At 43.1% G+C, this 21,071-nt stretch overlaps 1 protein-coding gene across 12 annotated transcripts in view; it reads right to left on the bottom strand.

The window, feature by feature from the left end:
* ptprma (protein tyrosine phosphatase receptor type Ma) overlaps positions 1-21,071 on the bottom strand; it is a 201,918-nt gene that overhangs the window by 95,923 nt on the left and 84,924 nt on the right. For all 12 annotated transcript variants that reach the window (XM_036516810.1, XM_036516791.1, XM_036516774.1 and 9 more), the window contains exon 7: positions 18,872-19,165. In XM_036516810.1, the coding sequence (XP_036372703.1) occupies positions 18,872-19,165 (294 nt within the window). The remainder of the gene's footprint in view (positions 1-18,871; positions 19,166-21,071) is intronic.

Consider the following 21,071-nt stretch of genomic DNA (forward strand, 5'->3'; position numbering starts at 1 on the left):
AGTAAAATCAGTTGACCTGCTGTTTATGATCCCCCTCCTGTGATATAATCTAGCCTCGGAGCGCTATGCTCCCCCCAACACCCCCTACCCCCCCTAAGGAGCCATTTGCCCTTCAAACTTCACAGGCTTGCGATACCACTGTCTAGATGGATACCTGGGTTTCATTTCAACACATTGATTTTTCCACCTTTTCCCCTCACAGTAATTCATGGTGGGAAAATGAAAAGCCTGCTAACAATCTATTGATTAGCCTATCCTAAAAAAATAAATAAATAAATGAATTAAGAAAAAAGCTCTACCAGACAAATCACTGTTGATTGACGCAGATAATCCATTGCTGGGAGTTGTGTGGAAAAACAAAATGAATGTTCCCTTGCCTTTGATAGGAGGTCGAAGCACTGATAAACAGCATCCAGATACAAAGCACCTGTGCAGAGCTGGTCTATAAGCAAATAACCCAGGCCAAACTGTGATACAGAGATAAGGATCCAAATTTGTACATACATGTAGCAGTGTTTGGGTGGGACATGATCAAGATAAATTGCATATGCACTGGTTTCACCCAACCATAGACTATAATCCCACTGTTTCACTGTGCTTTTGTGTGATGGGTATGTGTGTGTGTGTGTGTGTGTGTGCTGAATTTCTTCTCATCACAGGAAGTTTGTCACTGTGTCATTGTTTTTCCTGCTATTTCAGATTCGTAAGAGTTAACCGTTATCAAGGCAGAATTTTCAAAAGATTAAATGAGACAACATGTGACATGACCGGCCTGTAAATTGAAAGGCACAAAAGCCCCTGTAATCTTAAAATGTAAACATTTTTAACAGTTGTCCCTTGACACTCTTCTCACAAAAAGCAGCAAGACGAGAAGGGGGAGTGGGGCTAGAGAGCACACCCTGTTCATCAAGTGTCATCTCCGCTTTCCTCGCTATCTCTCACCACCGCCACGCAGGGGAAAAAAAAAAAAGTTTAAAACCCTCTATTTGTGGAACTATCTGCTGGCCGCACTCAGTAAACAACGGTTACACTAAAAGCACAGAGAATTGCAGGGGTGGCCAAGCACAGAAATCAAATTAGACCAGCTACTCTTGAAGTGACACATGCAATACAGCAGGAATTTATACCAGGCAAGCGAGATGCACTGGGAGAGGGTCCCATTTCAGCAGTGTTTAGGGAAATGCCACGTGCTAAACAGTGTGGGCTAGAGGGAAATGCGGCAGAAGCGGCAGACCCTGGTGTGATGCACAAGGGTAAACGACTTGATACCAGCACGTCATAACACCTTACCCTTAAGGAAAACTAAAGGAGGAGGAGTTAAGGAAACTACTCAGGCTTTCCTAAGACAGGGACTCTGCCTGCTTAACGCTGTCGACACTTGGTACATCACAGCTTATCGCAAGGTGAATGGAATTATAATGAGGCTGCAGATTCATGCCATGACCAGGCCTGCCATCATCTGTTTAAGATGCATACATCACAGCCGAACATGAACCATGTGCAAAAATATCTCTATGCCAGTCTTCTTCCTCTATGTCCAGCTATTATCATTACATGAATAGGGAGATGGAGAACTGCCCTAAAGAGTTTACATGGAGGTGTGTGTGTGTATGTATGTGTGTGTGTGTGTGTGTGTGTGTGTGTGTGTGTGTGTGTGTGCGCGCGCGCGCTGGGGTGGGGGGGATGGGGGCTGCTAACGATATTCAATGGTCCAAGCAGATCTCCACATAAGAGTAGGGACTTCCGCATGTGACATGGAGAACGTGATGCCTCTCACTCATGGAAATTGACGGTCAGGGGTCAAGGTTGACTTTGAAGAAAGGAAATGAATTTCATTACCTGTTAAGGTTCAGTTAAGGGTTTTCACATTGAGCAGTCTACGCCTGCAATAAATCCTGGAACAAAGTGAGTGGAAACCTGCCATTTAAATTTCCAATACACCTAAATGGGAAGGTGGACACACTGGATGACACTGAATGGTTTCACGGTTTCACGCCATTAGTCAAGACTAGAATGACGGATCATTAATGCTGTGCTTAAGATTGCGCTCCCAACACTCCAGGCTGGTAGAAGCTGGATAAAAAAATCGAGAGCAGGGAAATAGCTTTTCATCATGTTGACCTTGATCCCCAGAAAAGCTTCAGAAATGCATACACATGTGGCATGCTATTTTACCTCCTAGCTCCATGTTGTTCGCGTGGTCTTTGTTTGCCTTACCTTGTTTATGCCGGGGTTTGCAATGGCAAATAAAGTATTTTGTGGATGGAGCTTTTCAAGGGGAAAAAGCGACAAATTCTCCAGCATGAATTTTTAAAGATATCAGGAGAGGCAGAGGGACCAGACAATGCGATGAGGGCCTCTGAGACATGGTCTTTGAAATATGAGCAATAAACTGAAAGGAATAAGCAAGAAATGGCTATGGTAATGCGTCAGGCGAATCAGCAGGTAGGACTGTTCCCCTTTGTGTTCTGAAATTGGAGTCTGGGCTTGATTCTAGTGCTCAGGGCTCAGGTAGGGACACGCTAACGAGGACGAAATTGGTATTCCTGGCAGAAGCTGAATTATCGCCTTCCCCACTCCTGCCAATGTAATTAAATAATTTTAATTTGACATTTAGATAGAACTATTAACAGGTTTTTATCATTACTGCTTGACATTTAAATAATGTTTCTCAATTATTGGCACATTATTGCCGTCTGTTAATTCTAATGGGTTGCACGTCTAACCTTTATCGTACAATTAGACAACACAGTTATCCAAAATGCAGAACGCTCCGAAGGAACGCAGCATAATCCAAAGAGCACTGTAGCTATTGTTGCATTCAACAATGGACAGAGATACGTAGGGAAAAATAACCCAGACTCGTTCTCTGTACCGGAGATGCGTCTCTCATCGCTAGCCTTCAGAAGGCTACACTAGATGCACTCAGCCTGGTGGGAAGAGAATAAAGGCATTAATCCCGGATGAAGGGGAACAAATTGGCCGTGTCTACACCAGCCGCGCTTTTCTCCGCTGGAGGGGGGCAAGAGCGGAGCCACTGAGACGTAGAGATCAGCACCTCGGCGAACGAGAGATCAGCACCAGCTGTCGGATCAACACCAGTCCAACGATCTCTCCTCGTGGCGGGTTTTTATTTAGCTGTCGCCATTTACAATGCCTCACAAAACACAACTGAACCGATACTATATGGAAAAGGAAAAAAAAAAAAACCCTCACTCTGTACCTAAAAGATCTTATCTGTGCTCTTAACTGTCTGGTCTTGATCACTAGCACAGAAGACATTAGGCACGTGGCATGATGTTAAAAGCCACACTGTAGAGAGGGTCCATTCATGCGTGCAGCAGAAGCGTGCATCTAAGGCTTTGTGGATGTCAGCAGATATGCCATCCAGCATGGGTGATGATTCCGGAGGCCAGAGCCTGCGGACAGCTGTTCCCATTGACACGACGCTGCCGCCGCACCCCTTCACAAACAAGACATCAACAACAATGAGAGCTGTGTTCTGGATGAGAGTGTTTTTCATGTTCGCATTTGGAGCCCGGGCAGTCGGCCTGATCTGGCTGTCACTCATCTCTATTACCATGCCATTCAGTCGACTCCGGGCCGTAGCTGAAAAACAGCAGCAGATCGCGGAGCGTCATCATATTCATTTATTGTTTTTGAAACCTTAGAAAAAGGATTTCTGCAATATCAACAGAGCCATCTGGGTAATGACGGGGCTTTCATCCTTATCAAAGCCTTTTCATATCTGACGGAAGCAGCCAATAATGATAGCTTTTGACAACCGACAATCAAAACTCAATTACTCTCCCAGAGTGCTCTCCTGCACAATGGATCCTCCAGTGAACATGCTTTCTACCCCCTAGAACACGGTGCACTGCACCCCCTCTAAATGTGGGAGAAAAATATTGCTTCAGCTGGGGAGATGTATTCCACATTCATTTGCGGCCGCACGCATCCTGTCACTATCCCAGAGAGGGGGCAGGCTCAGCTTCAAATCCCCCTCCTCAAAATGAGCTCTAAGCTGTCAGTCAAACTCTAGGGTATGTCAGTATCGCCGTTTGACTTTTGGCTCCGGCACGCTCTTCAGCATCTGCAGCACTTAACACTCAGATGAGAAAGGTGGTATCCATTTGAACATGTACCCATACACAAGCTCTACAGTCTGCATTCTAGGCTGTCTCAGGATGTTTCTGTCATTAAATGATGGACTTTGTACTAAATGGTTGGAGCAAAGGATTCCTCTGAATTTCTTCAGTGCTCACAGGTGAGCGAATGGGTGCAGGTTTAAAAATACGTTCTACATAAAGAAGGACGGTGGATTCAAAAGCCAACCTATACGGAGTTCATGGAACCTTTAGAGCTACAACACAAAATAAATTCAAAACCTATGTGTGAATCATCACGATTTTGTGAAGCTCTGTTGCAGTCATTACTCTTGTAAAGTGTAATATCTTATTCACATCAGGCACAGTATCCTATGACGCACTTTTTGCCACTCTGTGCTACTGTATTAAAATCACCTCTCACTTCAAAGATTAGTAGCCAAACAGAGCTGTTGAATTAGAATCAAAATCTGTGAATTTTTCAGTAAGACCAATAGATTATATGACTAACACTTAACAAGGTATGTTTAATAAGTTCCTGATAAGATGATGCTAGTCACGTTTCCAATTGATAACACTTAATAACGACAACTGCACACACATTGACAGAAAATTCAGTTCACTTTTCAGCACTGTAACTTCTCTTTTAATTCTGTGTTCAGCGGTGCTTATTCTGCTTTATAGGCAATTTAAGTACTTTAGGTAACTGCTACAGTTGCTAAATATTTTTAGCAATTCATTTTTACTCTAATTATTAGAATGCCTGACCGACCAGAATTAGAGTTAATGGGCATTAACCAAATGTGCACTGACCTTAATGGATAAACACCATTCCCTGTGTAATGTGCAATCATCAATCAAAGAGCACAAACCTGTAAGTGTCTGTTTTGCTAAAAGCACCCGACAAATAACAATATCAAGGACAACAGCTCATGTGAAAATGATGGCAGGAAACCAGGAAAAAAATTGTCTGTCCTCAGCCTCCACTTATCTAAACTACCTGAGCTTACATAATGTTTTCAGTGAAGGTCACAGACTGGACTGTGTCACGAGTCGCCAGTGCCTACTGTGGAATCGACCTGACTTGAATTTAGTCAGATATATATTGTAAAAATGGCTGAAAAGCAGCACAAAAGCACTTCAATGATTTTATTCCAGTCCAGGTTACAGGTCATGACACATATACTCACACTGTCAGGTACTTTTATACCGACTGTAGATGATGTAAGCAGAGGGCATTGGTCAAGGAGACACAGAGCCTCTTCCACTCATGCTCATGCTGAGTTTTGACCATCAGCTGCTACTCTAATGTGAACACCTTGTTGTGTCAAGACCACCTTGCCAAGTCTTCTACAGGACACATGATTAATGAAAGTGCCATACCATGAAGAAATAAGGACAGAGGCTCAGAGCAGTGCAGAATAGAGTTGGCAGCAAAATCTCCAAACTGTGGCCTTATCTGTGTTTTACCCCTAGAAGCTGATAGGGTATGAGGCATAAAACTCTGAAGTCGGCTAAAACTGGGGACACTCACCCTCTCCCTCTCCCTCTCTCTCCTCAGTTTTAACAGATCGCAGCTCTGTGTTTTCAGTGGTGTGAGAGAACAGGCACCTTACACAGATTATGTGCAGGTGACGCCCTTACTGGCATTACAAGGACAGGTGTATTCCACGCAGCAGGAAAATCACAGAATCAAACTTTTGCCAGAAAAGTATTTAGGACCCTATATCAGAGCCTCATTGACAAACAAATGGGAGATCTTCAGTGTTGGATTGTGCATGGGTTAATAGCTATGGCCAGACACAACGGTGCAGCCGGGTCCAGGTGTGAGAGAAGAGTGCCGATTTTGTCAGGTTTGGGAAACACTATTGCGCCTGTTTGCAGAATGTGGGCGATTAGTGGGTACGTTTCAAATCGTCAAGGGTCAGTGTCAGTGTTTGGGGGAGGGGTTTTCATGGGGATTGTTTATGTAGCGTCCCAAGCATGTTGCGTCTCGAAGGACGATTGTATTGCTGAGTGTTCTGTCTGGACAAGCTAAATGGCAACGTCTTTCGCCAAGACAAATTAAATTTACTTATTATTCATTAATCAATGCCTTTTATTTAACATTCAGCAATACAATCGTCCTTCGAGACGCAACATGCTTGGGACGCTACATAAACAATCCCCATGAAAACCCCTCCTCCAAACACTGACACTGACCCTTGAAGATTTGAAACGTACCCACTAATCGCCCACATTCCGCAAACAGGCGCAATAGTGTTTTTAATATTTTCACTTTATTTAAATTTTTTCTTTAGATTTTTTTTTGTTGTTTTTTGGCTTTACTTGCTTATTTCAATAGAAATGCCTGTTGCCTTCCTTGTTTTATTGTCTAAATAAAGCAGGTTTAAAAGTCAAAGTTAGTCCGTCTGTCTCTCTCTCTCTCACACACACACACACACTTTCTCTGATACATGCACACCACAAAAACTCACTTGTAGTTGGGAATGGTTTCTTGAGCAAGTACACAATCACATAGGTCTTATTACCTTCATCTGAACTCCAAAACAACTGTAAAAAACGAACAAACAAAACAACTGCAAAACGACCCGTAAAACATCATAGCAAAACTTGATTATCTGAAAAGATCGTTCCATTTGTGCGGATCAAACAAAGGGCTGCCTTTGTCGTTTTCCATTCATATCAGTAAGAACTAAGGCTCCTTTGTGTTAGAACAGCTTCGCACTAGTGCTCTCAACTAGCTCACTGTCATACTCAGCATGAGGAGAGGAAATAAAATCCTAGAATTTGACATTTCATCAGATAAAAAAAACACCAACAGATTCTGAAAATAACATTTCTTGGGAGAGACAGACAAATGGGGCTTAGCTCGCTGACCCTAAGATTTAGCCCCCATAAAACATCGAGGGAAAAAAAACAAATCCCACATCGGAGTGAAGGGTTAAAGCTTTTAGGCACGTGTCCGTAACATTTCATATTTTGATGATCGCAAGGGGCGAACGTAACCACCTAATTCAGCAAGCTGATGTATGCTCTCTCCACACCAATTACTCCCCATCATACCGCAGTTGCCGCCTGGGGCAGTTTGCTGTTTGTGGTAAGGTAGGGAAGAGCTCGGGAGTAATGGCCTACTTCAGGGATAAAAGGCAGGTTTATTTTATTTACTGGGTCCTGGTGTATGATGAATTATAGAAATCCATTAAAATATGTACGTACTAACAGCTGAAATGGAGGGTGATTTTATTCTGAGCTCACTGCATGATGTGTTCTCCCCTGCTGGAACACTTCAGATTGCAGTAAACAGTTCAAAAGCAGAGATGTGGCGTGTATCTCTTCCTTTGCTAGAGGAGACATGGTATAATTCACATGGCTCTGAAGTTCCCTTTGCCATGTCGATAAACTCCTGTTGCGGGACCCCGATAATGGAACGCAGTGATACAACAGTGATTGGGGAAATCACCTGACATCTTACAGAAGCTGAAGGACTGAGAACGAACTAAAATTTGATAAGAAATATGATTTTTGAGGTATACTTTAATGATAGAAGATCTCTGACTAGTATGAAAAGAATATGTGTGTGTGTGCGTGTGTATATTTTTTATATATATATTATAATATACATATATATATTATAATATATATATATATATATATATATATATATATATATATATATACACACACACACACATACACATATATAGATATAGATATACATGCACACAACACCTTGCTCCCTTTCCCTCATGTGGAAAAACTGCACAACTGGCCACATTGCATTCCCCTTTTTGTATGTATGATGGTGAGCCGATAAAAGACTCTCCATAAGATGGCTGCAATAGCAAATGCTCAGTTTGGCCTGGGGCAGAGAGCTCTGAATGTTCTGCAGATTGAATGAAGCCAGGCTGATGCAACCCAGCATCTCTGCTTCTCCAAATTTCAACTGAAACACTACGAGCCCACAAACACGGCAGCGACAGAGTGCACGAGATGATCAACAATAAACCTTTGCTCGTGTAAAATCTTCCCACAAAATTTTCACTGAGTTGTGTGTGATTTTTGGGAGTGTTGAGGGGATTGTATTTGCCTCCCTGCAAATGGAGTAAGCGATGAAACCGTATGTGCGGACACAAATGGCTTGAAACGAATGTTGCCAATCCATTAGTCTAAAGGTAAAAGACCTGAGGGAATTCACAGGCCAGGGAAACCAATCGTTCATATTTTTGGGTGCAATGAATTCTTCTATTCATACCTATCCATGCCTTTCTGTACAGATAAATAATGACATAGCATTCCACCAGAAAGTTGAGAAGATGAGTTTGTCAGCTTTCATTTACCTTGAAGTAACAGCTATTGTAGAACATATACAGAAGACCGAGGGAGGAGGAGATATTAGAAAAAGAACAGGAAATTGCATTGCCTTTTCAATAGGCCAATGAGATTAAACAGGAAAAATTACCATAGAAATGATGTTTCAAGCTGAAAACTGAGGCCTCTTCAAAACCCAAACTCTGATTGTGCACCATGTAAAATATGCTGTGAATAGAACAATAAGATCTGTTTTTTTGTTCCTTTAATGAAATGCACAGCTAAAGAAACTCATTTAGAAGCTTTCGTCCCATTGGAGTAGAGAAACCGTTCCCATGTCTGCCAGGTTATTAGTGTCTGACAGAGGCAGGCCAGAGAGGGGAAAAAAGATCGAATCCCTGATACAGACAAGAAAAACATAAAAAGAGAAGGCAATGTGTCCGTTCAGTGTTGTTAACAGTAAATAAATAAATAAACATATAAATAAATAAAAACAGTTTCGATCTGACAGCAGATACTGCACATCAGTGTCTGTTTTTGTGGAGAATCTGTAGGACTCAAAAAAATAGCAATGATTAAAGGTACAAAATAATTACAGATGGTAAACAGCAAAGTTTAAACTGAGCTCTCGGAAATAAAGACAGCGACTCAGTACATGCCAGCTTAACTACAGTGAAGATGTGAGAACAAAAGTGGTCATGAGAGTCAAAAGAACTATTAATAAATAATCTCTGTTTTAGCTTATAATGCGCATGTTCCCAACTACAAAGTGCATTTCACCACACTGAAGTGGCAACCATAGTGTAAGTGCTCCTATTTTTCTTTCCCTTATTTGCCATGTTACAAACAGGAAGACTTCATCACCAGCCTGTTTTGACAATGCTTCCCCTGACTGATACCAAGGCCCCAGCGGTACCAGACCAGCGCATAGCATTGGAAGTACGTGGCCGTTGCAACTGTTTCTGGAACAATGAGGTGGGAGCTGTAATAGCAAACGGTTTCAACTGTAGCTGGACAATTATGTAAAACCATTTCAGTGACCGTGTCCTCAGATGAAGATACTACTATCTGGGGTAAACTATGTGTAGGTGTCATTAAATGACAGTTGAGTTGCAAGCCCTCCTTTGACTAGCTACTTTGAAAACAGTAGTTACATCATTACACATATGAATAAAAGATATGAGGGCAACTGACCTGTGTGGTTAAGTGAAATATTTTCAGGACATTTTTGCACTTTTGATTGACTTGTAGAAATATTTTCAGATACAGAAAGGGATCAGTTTACATATATTCCTGATCATTTTCTTGTTGAATTTCCTGTACCATCAACATTTTACCAGTTAACAAAAGGTAGATAGCTATACTATGAGAAATTTAAAGTATAGAAAGGGTATGTACAGCGACTGATTTGATCCCGTCACCTGTAGCAAGTATCAGGTAAATGAACCATTTTTAAAAAGTTCTTTATTTAACAGTGACATGCACTATAGGTACTAATAGCTATGCACTCACACTGCAAAATCATGTTTATACGTTCGTTTCACGTTCGTTCGTTTTCTATAGGGACATTACAAAAGTCAGATGTTATTTTTTGCGTGAAGATGTAGGTACATTCCCCCCCCACCCCCAGTAACAGACACAGTGTGTGTGCCCAATGACCTCCATAATAGATTAGGCAGCTGTATGGATGCCTTTATATAATGGAGCAAATACTTAAAAGATCTTAACTCAATATCTATGAATGCACAGGTTTACCTCTGGAAGGAACTTTCTCAACAAGCCTGAACATACTGTATATGCAGTGTCTTAACATATGCAGGATGTACAATGACTATAGGTTCACCTAAATACAGTATTACTTAAGTGCTTGGACACAGTGATGAAAATATCCAAAGCCTCTATATAAATATATATTTTTTTAGTTTAGATATGTGTTAACTTACCACAATCAAAAAAGACCCATTGCAACTGAATTATAACAGTACTGTGGTTGGTTTAGGCTTATCTTGAAAAAGGTAGCATTCTTCCTCATGTTGTGCGAATGAAACATCTTACAGAAAATGAAGTCTGTTGCCCATGGCCACAGAAACACCAGGTGTGTTTTTTTTCTTTTCTCGGTCTGAAATAACAGCCTGGAATCACTGCAAACCAGAGAATGCAATCTATACATCTTCCCCAATGAAGACAGTCACTTCCAGGAGGCCAATCCAATAGCCCAGTCACCAGTGTAATCTCGGCCACCACACATGGGTATTAAATGAAATGGATAGAGAAAGAAAGCGGGGGCTGGGTAGGGAGGGGTGCAGCTAACAGCAATTTTTCATTTGTCTTGCAATGTGCTATCTGTCAACAGTGGACTGTTCCCCTAGGCGCTGGCTGGGGTCAGTGCGCAGCCCGGAGAGACGCACTGCATTCAGTCTTGTGCATGAATCCAACGCCCTTTGCTGTGCTCTGATGGGTCTGGAGGCAGCTGTTCCAACAAAACACGGGGAACATGAATTTATTGAGAGGAGACAATCTGTTTCGGCTCAGTGGGGGTGATCAAAACGACTTTTCGACGCGTGAAACCTCGCCGAACTCGCGAAAATGAAATGTGACGGACAGTGACAAACAAGTCAGGTCTCTCCCCGCCCAAACCCCCCCACCCCCGCCCCCTTCCGCCGTTCGGTGGCAGCACTTGGCTGACGGAGCATATGAATGAGACTCTGTAATTGACAAATTCCAACGGCTCTTGAGCGGTGCGCTCCCCTGGTGCCGTGCGGGGGCTGACAGGTCCCTTCTCATGACACGGGTTGAAGCCATTGATGGGGCAGCACCCAGCTCCAGCGCGTGCTAGAACACGCCGGCGCTCCTGCCTGCACTCCCAGTGCTGACCTTTGCACGGCGCCGACACAACAGGGCGCCCGCTGCCACACAAACTGCACTTTTTAATATTTACAGCTGGCTTTCCTTGAAGCACACTCGCACCTCCTTCTGAAGCAATTTATGGCACTTCGGCTGGAAGCACTTACACCATGGCAGAGATACACACAGGCCTGCGTGGACACAGTGCAATTGCTGATAAGAGCCTGTGAATTGTGGTCGGCCTTAAAGATAGAGGGAGGAGATAAAGTAACTTCCTCTAGTGTTTTCTTACTTTTATTATTTTTCTACTGTAAAGAGAGATGTCATGTTGAAGGTGACTTTCAAGACTGCCCCCCCCCCCCCCCCCCCAACCCTTCCAGTCTAGCCTGTGCAAGATTTAGTGTTTCATTTCCAGTGGGATCATCATATTTAATTTGCCTGCTGGGAGGACTGAAGCGCGGAGGAGAGGAGCGACGTGCCCGAGGGTACCGGAGAGTTCCGCACCGGGCGAGAATGCAAACTGAGGACGTCCTGGCTTTCAACTCTCTTCCTAGGCCGCCAAAACAGTCTCTTAGCTCCTTCCACAGCTATTGTTCTGAGGCATCCACTCAGCTGAGGCTGAATGCCATTTGACAAAGCTTGAGAAGCAGAGAAGACGTTTACGCATTGTTACAGGAAGAACAATATTTGACTTGAGCATTTCACTCCATCAGGGTGGATGCTTGTCAACGTCTGTTAATTTTGTTTTACTGAGTCATAACAGAACAGGCGGAGAACAGAAGGATATACAGTGAGACTACAGCGAGGACCGCTGACAAATTTTCGTTTCAGAGTCCAATGCTGTCCCACTGGACAAACAGAATGAGGAAACGTTCCAACGTCAGTGACAAAGGGGCGGGGGGGCAGAGGGAAGAAAGAGAGTGAAATGGTTTCAGGAGAGCAGAGCGTGAAAATCAGACGTGTAAAGAGTAGAGGGTATGAGGAGCGAGGGAGATAAAGAATGCATAACCAGGGATGCGCAGAAAAGGACGTCAAAATTGGCGAAACGTAAGAAAAGGGCAGTGGGGAGCGTAGGGATACATCTAAGCACATTAGTGGGGAAACATGAAAAAAAAGCCCCAAGAGGACACAGAAAGTACTTTTTAAAGCGTTAGCTTTAGTTATAAATGCAACTGGATATGTACTTCTTCGTTTCTCTTGTTTTTCTGTCACTGCAGATTGGAATGACAGTAAAACATGTGACTCGCACACTGTTAAGGACAGAGGGAACGTGTGTGTGTGTGTGTGTGTGTGTGTGTGTGTGTGTGTGTGTGTGTGTGTGTGTGTGTGTGTGTGTGTGAATAAAAGCGCAGTCAGGAAACTAAGCCATTTCCCTCTGGGCACCACAGCCACCATGCCAAGAGAAATGGAAGAGGTCCCAGATTCCCTTTCATTTCTGTACAGTGCTCACATACCCACACTCATTGAGTGTAATGGCTTTATGTCCCTCGAGCATAATTAGATTACAGAGGAAAACATGTCCAAATTTATCTTTACAAACACAAATATTTGTTAGACACAGTAACTTGTCCATCTAGTATGGAGCACATTCCCCGAGCATTCCTAAAAGTTTTTTAAACATTTGCAGTGGAGTGGTCACTTTTGGGAATGAGTCATCCAATAAAATGTTTCCTCAGGAACAACAAGAAAAGAAAATTCTCTTGGGATAAAAAGTATCCTTGGATTTGCTTCGACATTTTTTTTAATACCACTAGTATTCACCACTGCATTTCTTTTTGATGAGTCGGTGCCTGCAACCCATTTGGCTGCATCCCCATCAGACAGGTCTGACAAGGTGGTAGGGTGAGAACGGTTTAGATCAGCAATCCTCACCCAGATATATATTATGACAGCGTGTGCAGGCTAAACAAAACATATGCTGATAAGAGACAAATCTCCTTTATGTGAGGGGGAAAAAAAAATCTAGTTTACCGTACTGTACATGTCTGCGCTGTCATTAATTGCATCCCACTGCACAGTGGGACAGGTTTATGAGAGCGAATGAGTGTCACGGTTGATGGACACTCAGCAGGGAGGCTGTTCAGCAGAGGGAGAGAAGCAGGCCAGACAGTTGGGTCAAAACAACAGAGATTAAACATCTTTGCGTGGACAAGGCAGCGGCAGAGAGCAGAGTACGCAGCACAACTGACCACAGACTACATGTCTGAATCCTCACTGCACTGTTCCAGTGGGCCTTTCCACTCAGCCAATGAAACTGCTTGAGTCAGCTCCCCAATGCATGCAAGAGGAGACACACAAGACAAGCCAATGAATCTAGACAAAAATAATGGTACTGTAACTCAACCTTAGTGCTGTTGTTTGTCTTCACAGAGAAAGAGCAAGAGAGACAGAGAGAGAATATAAAGACAAGCAGCATGGATTCAATAACATGACCAAACTCTATACAGTATAAGCTACCATCACTGTTTGGATTGGTATGGGTAAGAGCATTTCACTTCAATAAATGCCTTCCATTCAGGGATAATTTATGGGCTTCCTGTGACTTTTCTCACTTGATGACTCAGACACAAAACAGACAATTTAAAGTCTGATTCTCTTGAAGGGATGATGTACATTAACATGATAAGCCTGTATCTTGAAAACGTGATGGATGTGATCACTGAATATGAACACTGAAGACAAATATACAATGAATAATTAATCCAACAATAAGAGCTGAATTTTTATATTATATTATACACACACAAACACAAGGTGTCATTTTAAGCAGGCCTACCATGTAAATGACACATGCATGCATTAATGTTTTTTCATGTGACACTAAACTCACATGTAATAAAAAATTGCACTACGCAGGAATAAATCAGCTGTTAAAAAGATTCCTCTCAGGTCACATGTTATTTGTGACTTCAAAAGGATTCTCAGAATTCAAAAAATAGAGAAAAATATAGAAATAGTCAAAACCATCACACTGTATCTGCTCATTAACGACAGGCAGGAACAAGCAGTGACAGTACATGGCAGTTATGAGACATTTTAGTGACTGCAGTATGTTACGGGTTTCTTTGATATCCTATGGATTGCGGTCCATGTCACTGGCTAATGTTACTTGACAGCTAAACACAGATTAATGTCTGACGTACACCCATACAAGTTCATAGAACATCTTTCTTCATGTTCTCTGCTATTGCTGCAGATACCACCTGTCATATCTCAGTCTCTGTTGTCCCTCTGCTGTTTCTAACCTCATGACAGATGGCGACTGTTTGCCTTCGTCAACGGCCTTTATATTCTGGGTTATCTGTAGTCTTGTGTATGCACCTGAATCCCTCACATTACCTGTGGCAGTGAACCCCCACAGTGAGCAGGGACACAGGTTTGAATGTTTTGAAGTAAAACCTGAAAGCCACACAGCAGTGGTAATACCAATATAAGAGGTAATACTGTCTAGAAAAACAACAGCTTCTTTACTTATTGTGCCACACACACACACATGTGTGCATGCACACAAATGCATGTATGCACACATACATGCACACAAATACACACATACACATACGCACATGCACACATAAAAATGCATGCACACTCGCGCGCGCGCGCACACGCGCACACACACACACACATGCACACACGCACGCACGCACGCACGCACACACGCACGCATGCACGCACGCACCCCAATGCACTTTCACAACAAATTTTTTGAGGATTGTCCTTGGGAAGCACACAATACACCATTCTACTTTCAAATCATGCGGTAAACAGTTTTTTTTTTTTAAACTCTCAACCTTCCAGCAAAGTACAGGATTCAATTTATTCTGTTTTCTCCAAGTGACACAAAGGCACGGAATATATGTGAAATTCAGTTTGATTATAAATGGTGTTATTTTACTGACTTCGCTGGTGTTGGCCATGTGGGTCATGTGACCGCCCGCAATCATTAATGACAGAGTTGTTAGTTCTTAGTATGGTGCACACAAAGATTTTCAGCTCATAACTCAAAGCAGCAGTGCCATTAATTGGAAAAGTAGCCTGGATATTTCCCTCCCCTCTTGACATGGTCCTGATGGATCTGCTTCAATATAACCTTGTAAGACAAGGAGCATTGAAGGCAGACAGCAGCACAAAGGCAGAGGCCTTGGAGGGCGGGGGCACACACTCACCGCTGAGATGGATCTGTAGATATGAATTCAGGAGACGAGAAACAACGGAGCGCTGTTGCTCCAGCGGAGCACTTATCACTCAGTGGACCTACGGCACCCCTCCGACTGCTTTTGCTGTGAGGCCAGTGGTCTGTCTCCGAATCCCCTTTCCCACCAGTTTCCATGGCCTGGTGAACTAAAAACGCTCTGATGAGGAGAAATTATTCCCATGGAGCAATGGTGCTTAGGGGGGGGGGGCAGAAGATCTCTCTGAGATTAAGCTGCAATTTTTACCACAATAAAGCCGACCGCAGGTGTGCACACCAATGATATGAGAGCAGCAGCCCAAAGTCACAAGCGTTGTTTCATCAACAAGTCAGTCATCAGTCATCTTCAGGGGGCTTACACAACCTTTTTCAACCTTTGAAAATCTGTCAGGTTTTACGGTGAATCTGTGCTGCCCATCAAAGAGCAAGAAAATGTTCCTACCTCTGAATCTAAGACACTAAACGGCCTGAAGTTTTCACTTCAGACATAACAAAATGTCTTTAGACAAACAAATAGTGGGTCAGGAGGGCATGTTATTCAAAAAAAAAAGAACAGCGTGTGGGATGGTGCAGAGCCTTTTCAATAAAAAGAAGCGACTGACGGTTGTTTTTCTTGTCAAATGAGATGCTCTCATTATCTTGCCGTTGACTGTGATGTTAGAGGAGTAATGAATGAGGGTACAAAACTGGCCGTGCAAAAGCAGAACACAGTTGCAACAGGGTTAGCCACAGTCCGACAAAATGCAATCAATGATTGTTCACTCTCTCCCGTCACATGGCTGGCACAGCACAGAACAGCTGCTGGCTGATGAAAATCCAGCCACCTAAAGGAACACAGAGTGCACTCGTAATTAGACATAGGCACTTCATTATAAATATTAGGCTGTGTGGGGGTGGGTGTAATTGGAGCTATTGCTATACCTGCAATTAACATTTTCAGATGAGTGTTTCAATGGACACTGTTCTTTGAATTCACTGTATTCATCAGCCCTGCTATCAGATAAATAGACTGCACTTAAACTCCTGGAGCATGTTTCTCATTACAACAGTGAAAGAGCTTCTGCCTGCTTTGAAGATACGATCTGAGCAGGGGCATAGTTCAGAGGTAGCATTTTTGACATATAACGCCGTCAGAAGGGGTAGTGAGGGTCGCGGGGTGGAGCAGCAGGTATGCTGGTATGTGCACTATCCAAGGATGCCCGGTTAAAAGCATGCATCTGGCACTGAACTCTGCATACTTGTTTGGAGGGTCAACTTAAGATCAGACACTTACTCTTGTGCCCAAGCATATTCCACCTGCTGTCTTAGGCCTTCCCTTGTGTCCAAGCTCACATTTACACATTATAGGGCATTACATTACATTTTGTCATTTGGCCGATGCTCTTATCCACAGTGACTAAAAAAGGATGTGTACAAAGTCAATCTAATGAAGCTGCTTGAAAGACAGTACATACAGCACACAACTTCATAGCAAGAGGACAGGAGAAACCTCTGTATACATTCATACTTTTGTTTAACAGTATTTATTCATACTTTTATCATTTACAGGATAAGGAAGGATAATGGCCATATGAATACTGTAAGGGAAGAGGCTTATTGTCAACCTCGAGAATAGAGGAGAACTGGAAGTGAGAAAGACTTCATGAAAGTGCAATTTCCCACTCCGCTCCCTGCGGCTCATTGGTCGCTCGGTGTCATGTGACGCTCTAATGACTGCTCAGATGGGTTAGGAGATTCTGACGGACTAATGGCAAAGCAATTAGACTGTGTGGGAGGCAAACACGGCTATCCTCAGTGGTGGTGATCGTGGCTAACAACAACAGTCGTTTAAAAGAAGAATCATTGCACCTGTTTAATTACTGTGATAATTGTGTGCCGTTTGTTTGTAGCCCGGGGGTCCGGCAGCAGGCCATAAATGCGATGCCACTTTCACTGAGCCTCTAACAACATTAATGCTCCTCAGCGTCATTAGGAAGACACACACCATCCCCGGGTGGATTCGACCACATCCTCATAAGTCAGGTGAAGGCACAGTTTGTGCACATTGAGTACTGATGGAATTTACGGTGTAAACAACATCAAACGGTAATGAACTTATCTGCCTAATGAGCATGTCACTGTGAGACTCCTAACAAGCATCTTCACAGTTGTTAAAGGGTACTTAGGGTTGTCCTCCAACAAAAACCGCACCCATGAAAACTGTGTTTTGTTGCAGAATCCATACTCTCATCCTTCAGTTAATATGGCTGTTTGATTAAAATAGGGTAAAGTACAAATTTTAATGAAAAACCCTAAATGCCCTACGTTTAGATGAAGGCAATCGGAGGAGTTGACCATCTGCATGTCTCTCCAAGACTATGCTGTCACCCAGTTCAAATCAGAACTGCAAGAGGATGCCAGGCTCAAATGTTTTGTTTTTGATGTTTAATGGTACTGTGGGATTTGCAAAACAAAAATGTCAAGAGAAAAGAAAAAAATAGGCAACAACAAGTTAACAGCAATAAACAGACACAAAGCTTGCTACTGAGAGAAAATCAAAAGAACAGTTCTGCCTTGAAAATATTCGAGGCTGAGTCTTTTTGCCTTTTATGTAGTACAGTAAGGGTATCTGCTTGTCAATTGCACGGTGATCTATCGCACAGTACAGTTAGACCCTAAACTGATCAATTTCAAAAGAGCAGGGGGTGGGCCTGCCCTCTCGGCATGCCAAGCCGAGTGCCAAAAAGAGATCAAGAGCACCTCTCTTACGCGCCTCCTAAGTCAGTCCCATCAATCTTCTCACCAGCGTGTCAGCATCCTTCCACTCTGCAGAAGGGAGCCTGCTCTCAGGCTAAACGGGTAACATCATCAATCACCATCAATCCCCCTGCCCCCACCCCTAAAACAGCATCGGGAGATCTGGGAAACCTTCAGCGGCAGGTCAGTGCAAGGTGTTCACAATCACAAAACAGCCAGGACATCCATCTGCGCTCCCCCAGACAGAGACAGCGCCGCAGAGACGTGTTCCCTTCCCCCCGTGACTGATCTACATAGCGGGTCCGGCTGGACCTCCATCATCCACGTCCTGTGGTGCTGTAACACCCCCAAGGCCGATGTTACAAGATGACAAGGAGTGATCGGCTCATTAACGTACCGTTGGCTGGGCCACCCAGGCACAGCGTAGTCAGGAGACTGCTCGCCGAGCTGGCAAGTCACAGTCACGTGACTGCAGAGCACCGATGGCAGTCCTAAAAGGCGCTGTATAATTTCCCCTTGAACTCAACCTTTGATATCAAAGGGATTTTGACTACTGAGTGATCACCCCATTAAGAACACGATGAGACCTGGGGTTAACAGAATAGTCTGGGTGCTCATTAGCATGCCCTACTCCCGCCAAACGCCTGCTAGGCCACAGGTGAAACCTGGAGGGAGCACTCACCGGCACACTTGGTCCTGGCTCGGAGCGGGGGGCCTGGGGCGCCCGTGCCTCCGTCCAGAGGCCTGGTGAGCAGGACGCTGATCTCATACTCTGTGTCCGGGTCCAGGTGGCCGATCTTGTGGGTGGTCTTGTCCACGGGCTGGTTGTCGATGAGGCTGCCAGACACGGTGCGGTACTCCACCTCCCTCTCGATGATGGGGCCATCCCCGTTGATGGAGTTGGCATTGAGCTGGATCCACAGGTACGTGGCTCCAACTGCAGTGAGCTGCGGGGGGGCAATGGGGACCGGGGGCTCTGGATAACAAAAGAAACCGGGGCTGAAGGCCAAAGCTTACGTGCAGACTTAATAACAAAAGCATCAGCAATGGAAATAACCACTATTATCTAATTGCATGAATGTTTCCTCGAGGGCAATTTTAATAAAATCGTTGATGTCCTTAAATTAATGGAAATTCATAGCATTGGGGCCGAAGCATTGGTATGGCAAAAAAACAGCGCAGTTTAGTCATGGTGAATCTTAATCAGCCCACAATGAATAAAGCAATGAATTACAGGGTAACTTCACTGAAAACAGCAAATGTAATGTGCTGTTCTTTACCTTTACAGCAGCAGTTATGCATAGTGAAGAGCTCTTTATTAAAATAATGGAGTACTTTGGAACACAACTGGTTCATCTTCTTCAATGAACTTGCAGCAGTAAAAAATTACACTGAATTTTGTTGTTACTGTTGTTATTGTTACTGTGCCTCTGCTGTAATCTTCTCTCTATGCACATAAGTAAGTGCATATATGCTTTACACAGCTGAGGGTCCCTTTCTGTAAGCTCATTTTATGGAGGAGAACTTAGAGGTAACAAGTTAAAGCAATTAATTTCCCGGCCCTCTCTGATTTGAAATTGCCTTGAATTTATTACTCTTCACCCCTACGGTCTTGCTCCATTTCTCCTGTGACCCATTTACAGAATCCTATTTCACTGAGCTCTTTGTCTGTGAACAAAAATATGTGATTATAACCCATTAGACCAAATAGTCTATTCACAAGTGAAATCAGAACAATAAAAGAGATCTAATCTATTGCACAGAATCAGAAAAAAAGATTTTGTTCGGCAAATTTTATCATTCCTTTTTGAATGTGTGGCAATACCAAGGTACTACTATCTATAATCTAATTATGCATGTATTTCTTTAATTACAATATATTGTGATGCACTTTGCAAAGCACTCTCAGAAAAATCCCACTGTACAAAATTGGACTGTTTGATTTAAATAATCTTTCCTTTTTGTCAAACCTTTCTCAAACCTTTTCTGAAAATGCGGAGCACACTGAAGGGACGTGTTTGTGGAAGCCCATTCTGCTCCATGTAGTCATCTGACCTGACTGATTGGATTCTCATGCACTGTCACCCTCTCTCCTTCTAGTTCATCTACACTATCATCAGGTGCAAACAGCGAGAGTGAGAGAAAAGGGCTCCGATGCCGGGGTAAATTAGAGCTCCCGACTGCACAAATTTGAAATCCACAAGAGCGGTGTGCGAGCTAAATGTCTGTTTAGTTAAGTCAGATGAAATCATCTGTGACCTAATTTCTTCTCATCCAGAGAGACAAACCGATTAGTTGTCTCTTTAGTTGTTGTTGAGTTACATGTAAGTTATGCATCACGTAGTTGTGTTGCCATGACTAAAGAACAATTGAGACTTTGAAGTGAAAATTTCACTAGAATGGTGACATCAGTATCTGAAGGCCCCATAAGGAACACTTCCTGCAGGTTTAATAGGTACGTTTTAATTAGCTTCTGATTAAAACATGCCGTGTTACATCTTATTCACATTACGACATCAAGTAGTTAAGATTAGAGGAAGCGTAACAACTCTGAAGGAAAGGAATTTACTGTCACTGTGTTAAAACATGCACTGCATGCTATTGATTTGAATTATAACCAATGCCAAATACTGATGCAGCCATAGGAGATTCCTGGTAATGACATCTGTCCCGATGAAACATTATTTAAAGAGCATGTCATTGAAAATAGCAGGACCACAGTGAGTGCGCTTCTATATCACTAGTGCATACTTTCTGCCTGTCCTCCGAGCATTCAACTGTCCCTCATTACATACCAAATGTGTGAACACTAATTATGGAATCTTTTACAACGTTCTCTGGTGAAATTTTATTAAAAGCAAAAAACATACGAAATAATGTTT

This window comes from Megalops cyprinoides, chromosome 2 (assembly GCF_013368585.1).
Source record: "Megalops cyprinoides isolate fMegCyp1 chromosome 2, fMegCyp1.pri, whole genome shotgun sequence".
Taxonomy (NCBI): domain Eukaryota; kingdom Metazoa; phylum Chordata; class Actinopteri; order Elopiformes; family Megalopidae; genus Megalops; species Megalops cyprinoides.